General features: G+C 37.9%; 1 protein-coding gene across 1 annotated transcript in view; it reads left to right on the plus strand.

Moving 5' to 3' along the window:
- Cbr-hpo-40 overlaps positions 1-5,019 on the plus strand; it is a gene marked incomplete at both ends in the record, with an annotated part of 6,270 nt that extends 1,251 nt beyond the window's left edge. The window contains 7 exons of the mRNA XM_045244604.1: positions 413-417; positions 881-1,172; positions 1,223-1,309; positions 2,167-2,170; positions 4,448-4,506; positions 4,731-4,876; positions 4,930-5,019. Coding sequence (XP_045092520.1) covers positions 413-417; positions 881-1,172; positions 1,223-1,309; positions 2,167-2,170; positions 4,448-4,506; positions 4,731-4,876; positions 4,930-5,019 — 683 coding nt within the window. The remainder of the gene's footprint in view (positions 1-412; positions 418-880; positions 1,173-1,222; positions 1,310-2,166; positions 2,171-4,447; positions 4,507-4,730; positions 4,877-4,929) is intronic.
- Between the last annotated feature and the right edge of the window lie 3,466 nt (positions 5,020-8,485).

Here is an 8,485-nt window from a genome sequence, read left to right on the forward strand (position 1 = left end):
ATAACAGTGAAGATTTAGCAGTTTTCCATTGATTGAATACTTGCTTGCTATTTTTTCAGCTGAAATTTGATTTTTTTTTGCAGCCGAATTCTTCGAAAATTCAATTTCTGACATTAAAATATACTTTTTTCAAAACCGAAAAATTTGGAATTCTGATTTTCTGACGTTATCGGAGGCTGCGAAATGTCCGGCTGCGAAATGTCTGGCTGCGAAATGTCCGGCTGCGAAATGCTCGGATGCGAAATGTCTGGCTGCGAAATGTCCGGGAGCCCGTCCGTCGACTTTTAGATTTTTAAATAAGTGTTTGGCCGCAGCCAAAACTGAACCGCGAACTCTCGCACAACAACTGCGCACGCACACAGTTGCTCCACAGGTCCTAGGCGCGCATACGCATAATGGATGGGCGACGGAGGACGCGCCGATGAATTGGGTACAGGGAAAGGACGCCGGTATGGGGCATATACGGGGCATATGGGGCACACCGCCGCCGCAAAGCATCTCCTCGCCTGGCTTGCTGGCACTCGATGAAATGAACTAAAACGTTGGTTGGGGGTTCCTAAAAGTATCAGTTAAGTTCTATTGTGATGTGATTTTGTTCAGGTCTTCCGATTTCGTACTTATCCTTTATTATTCCATATTTTTTTATATTTTGAACGACATATTACTGATTTTTCGAAACTCAATGTTTTGGTTTTGAAAAAGACTTATGGCAGTTTCCATTTAAATTTGATATGCAATCAAAAACAGAAGAAAATGGGAAAAAATTCGCTAAAAATTGTTTTTTTTTCATTTGTTCAAAAAATATGTCTCACTTTCACTTTTTTTGAAATTGCATGAAAAATTGAAAATTTTTATAATTTACACTTTGTAATTATTGCAGGGCTGTCCAAAACGGCGGCCGGACCTCGGCCGGCCTCGAAAAAGCCTCGGCCGAAGAAAAAAGGCCTCGGCGCGCTCCATTGAGGAAAAGCCTCGCGAGGCCTCGGCCGGCCGAGGCCGGCCTCGCAAATGTGACTACGGTCAGCAAGTCGCATATTTTACGACAAGTTGCGTTTTTTTTTTTAATTTTTTGTTTTTTCTCGCTCTTTTTCAGCAAATCACGCATTTTTCGAGAGTTTTCTCGATTTTTCCATCGATCTCTGGCGACATGAACATTTCGAACGCCAGTAATGGTCGGTTTAAGCCGATTTATTCATTTGTTATAACCGTTATTCAATTTCAGACACAATTCAGATGCCTCAATGGTTCATTGATCCCAACAAAACCGATTGTGAATTAGTGATAAAGAACAAAAGGGAAGGATTCGGCGGTTTTTATGCTAGTTGAAATTAGCTCCTATCCAATTTTGCACGAAATCGCCCGAAAAGTTCATGCGATTCAAGCTTCGGAAGCAGATGTAGAAAAATCTTTTTCAATCATAAAAAACTTGTACACACCAAATCGTCAGAGCCTGGACTTAAAAATGCTGGAAAATTTGATGATTCTCAAAGAAAAAGATCGATTCGACACAGGCGTGACTTGAAGATTTTGATGCATGAACACAAGCTTTGTTTGTTAATTTTCTTGAATTTGTTGTCATTTTCTCTCCCCTGTTATCTCAGTGTTGAATAAAAGATTTCTTGACTTCCTCCTTTTTTAAATGCTCTAAATATCGAAAAATCGAGAAAACTCTCAAAAATGCGTGAACAAAAATTTAAAAAAAAACGCAACTTGTCGTACAATATGCGACTTGTAGTCATATTTGCGAGGCCGGCCGAGGCCTCGCGAGGCTTTTTCTCAATGAAGCGAACTTGCGACGGCCTCGGCCGCACAAAATTGCGCGAGGCCTTCGGCCGGCCGAGGCCGGCCTTTTGGACAGCCCTGAATTATTGTATACTTACCAACTTACCTTTTACTCCACCTGAAAATACGATTTTTACAATAATTACAAAGTGAAATCTAAAAATCTCAATATCACCTATTTTGGCGAAAAACATAGCAATTGACGAGTGAAAGACATGTTTCTGCAAGAATTCAGCGATTTTTTAGTCTGCCATAACTCTTTTTCACAAAAAACATCGAAAGAATAATCGAAAAACCAGAAATGTAGGCTCGAATTGACGAAAAATTGACAAAGTTGCCGGTGTGGATTTACGTTAAACAATGCGCGCATCAGGGATTTCGGAGTGTTGTAGTCGGCCTACCGTATCAGACCCATATCGCACACATCGCCCACCCACCTAGAATCCATCTAGGATACGCGCGCATTCGGAACACTCGATTCTTCCGCATCGCACACATATGAGACTCATCGCAGCTCGTTGTTCGCGATATGTGTCAAACGGACTTCTAGAGGATCGCATATGGATCGGGTCCTTTATGCGCATCATCGCCCAGGACCTGTGTCCACGAAGGGCACATAGAGAGAGAGAGGAGGGAGGGCGTAGAGGTTCTACCTCGAATTGAGAGTTTGGTGTGGCCGCCACTGCACGCCAATGCAAAGCATAGTGGTTGACGCGGGCCCGCTTTCTGTCGGCTGCTGTATTTCATCATATACCGCGCCTTCGCCACTTCGGTTGTCATTCTGAACTAATGGTGCCCAAGGAGGCAGCTAACGAAGCGAATTCCTTTCACCACAGAAAAGGGTGTGGTTATAGGGAACGGGAGGTAGGAAGTGGGGCGAAAAAGCCGGTATTGCGCGTTGAGAGTTCGAGCCAGGCAGGAAGATTTTTTTTTGAATTATGAACACGGTTCAGAAATGAGTGAGGATGTATGCGAATGATTTTCTGAAAATGTTTCTCATCTTGAATGAAATGGTAAAACAGAGTATCCTGTTTCTCGAGTTTCATTAGTTTCAAGTCGAGTTAAAAGTTGATTAAACTTCAAATCTTTTGTTTTCGTTATTGTTTGGAGTCACTAAAAAACCTGGAAGAAAGTTTGATTTAAAAAATCATAACATTTTAAGTTTTTTTTTCTGGAGAGAAAACGCATAACTTTTTTTGATAAGGGCCGAAAGTCACATAACTAGGGACAAAGCTGAAAATAGTTGGTAAAAGGGAAAATATGTTTCTAAAATTTACTATTAGTGTAAGCGACAAAACCCGATGTTTCAGGATTTTTCTGCATTTTTGCATGGTGGTTTTTGCACATCAAATTAGTATTGCTCCTTTCAATTTTTTGTTTTTCTACTTTTTTATTTGCTCTCATCTACCGTACTCCAAATAATGATAGGCTAACACTCGAAAGCTCTCAAAAATCGAAAAAGAGAAATTTTCAAAAACGATGTCATTACTAAAAGTATCCAAAAAAGAAACCACATTCGCCGGATAATTTTTTTGCGTACTTCTAGACACCGTTTTCGAAATTTTCTTTTCTTGATTTTTTGAGAGTTTCCGAGTGTGAACCTATCATTATTTGGAGTACGGTAAATGAGAACGAATAGAAAAACAGAAGAAAAAGAAACTGCATGAAGCAATACTCATTTGGTGTATACAAAAATGTATACTATACACTATACAAAAATGTAGAAAAGTTCTGAAACATCGGGTTCTGAAACGTAGGGTACTGAACTTTAGGGTTCTGACATGTCAAGTTCTGAAACGTCGTGGTTCGGAAATGTCGGGCTCTGAAACTTCCAGGAGCCTTCTGATCACCAAACTTATCAAACTTCCATGATTCTGATTACCGAAATGTAGTACTTAAGAACAAGGCTGTCGAATTTGGGCCGAGGCATTTTTAGTTTAGGTACTTCTGAAATAGGTAGGATCGGTGGCCTAGGGGCCCTGATAGTTTTTGGCTGGCTGAGCTTATTTTCGACAGAACGGACTGATTGGTCCACGGTAACATACCGACGGCTTCAATCACGGCCAGTCGTGGCCGACCCTGTTTCCGATAGCCTTGCTTAAGAACTTTAGAATTTTTGAATGTCCATTCTCTGAATTTCTGAGTTTCTGATTTTACAATACTCGAGTTTTAGTCCTTTTTCCAGCGCTTATTTTTTCAAAGTATAAATTCAGAAAGAAACATATTCAGAAATTTGAAAGTAAGAAAAGTCTGAAATAATTAAATTCAAAAATTGTAAAAGTTAGACAATTGGAGATGTGGAGATTAGTTAATTAAAAATGTGGCTGTTCCAAAACTCTTCAATTTTCAATATTCAAAAGTTTCAAGACTGAATCTCCAAGTTTTTAAAATGAATTCAGTTGGAAATTGAATTCTTGAATGTTTTTAATTCTGAAATTTTGATGTTCAGAATTTCGAAAACTTTTCACAATTACAAAACTTATGAATTTTCGTATTTAAAAGTAGACATCTAAATATGGAAGTTTGAGAGTTTTTGAGTTTCCGAATAGAAATACCGGAAATTCAGAAAATCTAGCTAGAAACGGAGATTCAAAAGCTCAAAAACGTGGGAATCAAAAAATGAAGTTCATCTTCATTCATTTGGAAAGAGAAATCAAGAAATGAGGAGCGGAGCGACGAACAGTGCAATAAATAGGTTCGATCGCGCCGAAGGTGCACTATCCAGCTGTTTGAAGCGCCGGAGGCGCGGCAAACAGGCTGATAACTTATATAATTCTGGGCAGTCAATCTTTTGTTTTAAAGATAACTGAGATCATTGACATCGAAATTAAGACATTTCTATTCTATGAATAAAGAAAACGATTTCAATCGAAAATCAAATACATAACATTACAGCATCCACTTCCGATCAGAGAGATGAAAGATATATCAAAAAGTTGTAATTTCAGCTGGGCTCTCCAACGATACTGGTGCTGATGAAAACATTAACCCAATCATCAAGGAAATGGCGTCATCATTCATCAAAGACGTCACTGATGCTGCTTCGCAAAAAAATCGTGTTGCGTTCAAAGTGGAGGTTTTGGCAATGGAAGCGGTTAGTTCCGAGAGCGAGACGAATTTCATTGCCCTAATCACCTAATTTCACAGATGATCAACAAAATTCCGGGAGAGGCCAATAAAATCTTCTGGAAGTCGAAGCTCGCGGAGGCAGAAAAACTGAACGAGATGTTCAACTAGTTGCATGCAATCAGAGAATACTCCATTTTTCCAGAGTGAATGGTTACCATACTTCTTAAATATAATTTCTATGCACCATGATTCCTATTGTTTTATATAATCCCATAGTTTTAACCAAACTGTTTTAGACTGCCGGAATTCAAAAAAACTATCACCTGAGTGTTTGTAAGCGCAGTTCAACACATGAATGTTTAGACTGATTCTGCAAATAAGAGGTGTTTTTTTTAAAGGGGGACTCCGACCAAAAATTTTTATTGCATTAAAATGTGTTAAAATTTATATACTTTTCAAATATTATTGCGAAAAAATTCAAAGAAAATCCGAAATCCCCGAAAAACGGCGTTGAAAAGGAAGAAAATTCAAAAAAAGGTGCCGCCAGGGGACGAGGATTTTCAGTGAGAAACCTAGGCCACGGCAGCTGACAGCCTTTTTTTTAAGTCGCCGACAGTGGTTTTTTACGCTTTTTACCTGCCGGACATGAAATTGAAAAAAATCCGGAAAATTTGCCACATAGGAAAGGCGCCCGCTGCCGTGGCCTAGGTTTCTCACTGAAAATCCTCGTCCCCCGGCGGCACCTTTTTTGAATTTTCTTCCTTTTCAACGGCGTTTTTTGGGAATTTCGGATTTTTTTTGAATTTTTTCGCAATAATATTCGGGAAATAGATAACTTTTAACACATTTTAATGCAATAAAAAATTTTGGTCGGAGTCCCCCTTTAATTTCTGCAATAGTTTCTGTTTTTAATTTCCCAGAATACTAGCATTTTATTCTGACTGCATCCCATAGCATCCCATCTGAACACATTAAAGGCATCCTGATTCTCGTTTCACTCAATGAATGTTGTAGCCATGGTTGATCTCTTTAAACTATAAAAAAACTCCTAATAAGTAAAGGAGAAGTTTCAGTTGAATAAAAAAGATAACAAAGAAGAAATTGGTTTATTATTCATGTTGTAACAATAATAATATTAAGAGTGGGGACTCTTGCGACAGCTCTGACGACACATTATCACAACGACGTGTGGTGATTTGCAGCATCTTCTTCCGAGTTACTCATATTTCAGGTGCACTCTCTTTCTCTTTCTCTTCTTCCACTTCTCGCTCTTTTCCTTCGTCCCATCATCGTTTTCCTTGTCGAAACGACACGAAAATCACACATTTGATTGATTGACTTTTAACTACTTTTTCTCAAGAGTTCCCGCCTAGATAAGCGGTTGAAACTGTAAATGAAAAAATTACTGACATTGAAATTCTTTTCTTTTTTTTTCTAGTTTCCTAGTTTTTCTAGTATTTTTTTTTTCGTTTTCGTCACACTATAATTCGGGTCCGAAAAAATCTTAGCTGTGACCGTGGCCGAAGGTCCCACAACGACAACTACAGTATTTAACCGAAACATATTTTATTTTTTGAGTAATTTCTCTAGGAAAAGTTTTAATTTTCAGATTTTTTTCGCGATAACTAACAGAAAACTCGACGAGAAACAGTGAAAAACGAGAAAATGAACCCTGAAAATGAAAATACTTTAGGTTACTGTAGTTGTCGTTGTGGGACCTTCGGCAACCAGAATAATACTTCAAACCCGTTTTCTCTCGATAAATATTCGAATATTCTCTTAGTCATTCAGTCGTTTGAAATTGCTCACTTCTTCTTTTGCTCATTCTTTTAACTTCTTCCACCTTCTTTCCTTCCGTTTTTCTGTTTGTTTTGGAAGAAGGTACTAGTAGTGAAGTGAAGTGAAAAGTTTCAATTTTAAGTAGATTTGAAAAACTCTATATTTGTTTTTGTTTTCGAGATGGTAAACCAGAAATGATGGTTTGAGGCATACGGTAGTTTGATAAAAAATTTAGTCCAAATTTCATTTCTGTAAAATGTCTAATAGAAGGTTCCTGCACTTTCAAAATTGTTAATTTTTTCAGCGGTTTTGATAAAAGAGAACTGGCAAAATGTTAAAAAAATATTATGATGGATATTTTGTCAGTTGGCCACTGATATATTGGACAGGAGTCCTGATAAATTAGACCGAAGTTGGAAATGTGGGTGCCCTTCTATTAGAGGTTCCAAAGCGTTTCTGGTTGTCTCGAACAGATCACTGGGGAAAGAAACCTCGCCAATGCTACGATATAATTTTGGAAACTGGAAGGAAAAAAATCGGAAAAGAAAACAACATTTTCTTCTAATCTTAGTCCTTGACTCAAATTTTGAAGGTTCTGTCCTGGACATTCAAATTTCAAGGTTTTTTTTTGAATTTTGAATTTTCGAAATGTCCGGAATTTTCATCCTGTTTTGTTTTTTTCGAGATTCATGAAACTTCCTTTTTCTGAACTTCTCGATTTCTAGTTTTCAGTATTTGTAAACTTTCTGATTTTCCGAATTCCCGATTTTCCAGTATTTCTATTTAATTTCATATTTTCAAATTTTTCAAGGTAGCTAGATATTCTCAAAAATATGTCCACATCCAAAATGAAAACTTTGGTTTAGCTATTTTGTGAACCGTGAAAAACTATTGTATGAAGATTCTTATAACTAAAACAGGCCAAACCAAGGTTTTTTGTTCTTGGAGAAATCATCGAGTGAAAAAACAATACAAGAAAAATGCGGAAAAATGAAAAATTTTTGAGCCAAAGTTTCAAATATTATCTGGTCTGGAACATTACATAGGTACCCGCTAATAGGTTCTAGCTAACTTTTCTTGGCTCCTATGCAAGATATCAATACTGACAAAACACTTTACAATTAGATATTATGATGAACAATTTATTATTTATTCAATCTTGATGTGAAACTATTTTGAACAAATTCAGATAATTTCAATCCGAGTTAAGCTGTAGCCGACATGGTGACAGTTCTAGCAGGAGTGACGGCAGCGAAATCAGCTTGAGCGTCAGTGGCATCAGCTTTATCAGGGGCCATGCTAATCTTCTCTGTATTGTTCCAATTTTAGTATATGTTCTCGGAAGAATCAATTGATAACTTTTTGATATCTTTAACAGGGCCCGAGAAAAATTGTTTCAAAGCTAAAATCTAGGAAAAATCTTTTCTATTACAGGTTTTACATTTCTCGATTTCATACTTTCTTATACCAAAATAATTTCGAACATTTCCATCCCTTTAAGACCCCCACCCCTTATACAAACTGGCGTATTACTTGAATCCTAGTCAAACTACGTTTATAAAATATTCTGACCCTTCACTTTCTCTCCATCGCCTTCTTCTTCGTCTTTTTCATCCAGTTTCCACTCTTCTCAAATATTCCAATCCTCCCCATTTATCCTCAAAAAGCCTTCTTGTTGCTTACTGGGAAATTCTGCAAAAAAGGTGTTTTGTGGGTGGTTGGGTGGGTGGGAGGTGTGTCTCAGTCAGTTTGCCAATGCCTTTTTTCTTCTTTCGCGGTCCTTTTCCCTTCCATGTCCATGAGCAGGGGGTTTTACCCAGTCGCGACGCTGCAGAACGAGGGTTAAGCTCTCGAG

This window comes from Caenorhabditis briggsae, assembly GCF_000004555.2.
Source record: "Caenorhabditis briggsae complete genome, chrI, whole genome shotgun sequence".
NCBI classification, from domain to species: domain Eukaryota; kingdom Metazoa; phylum Nematoda; class Chromadorea; order Rhabditida; family Rhabditidae; genus Caenorhabditis; species Caenorhabditis briggsae.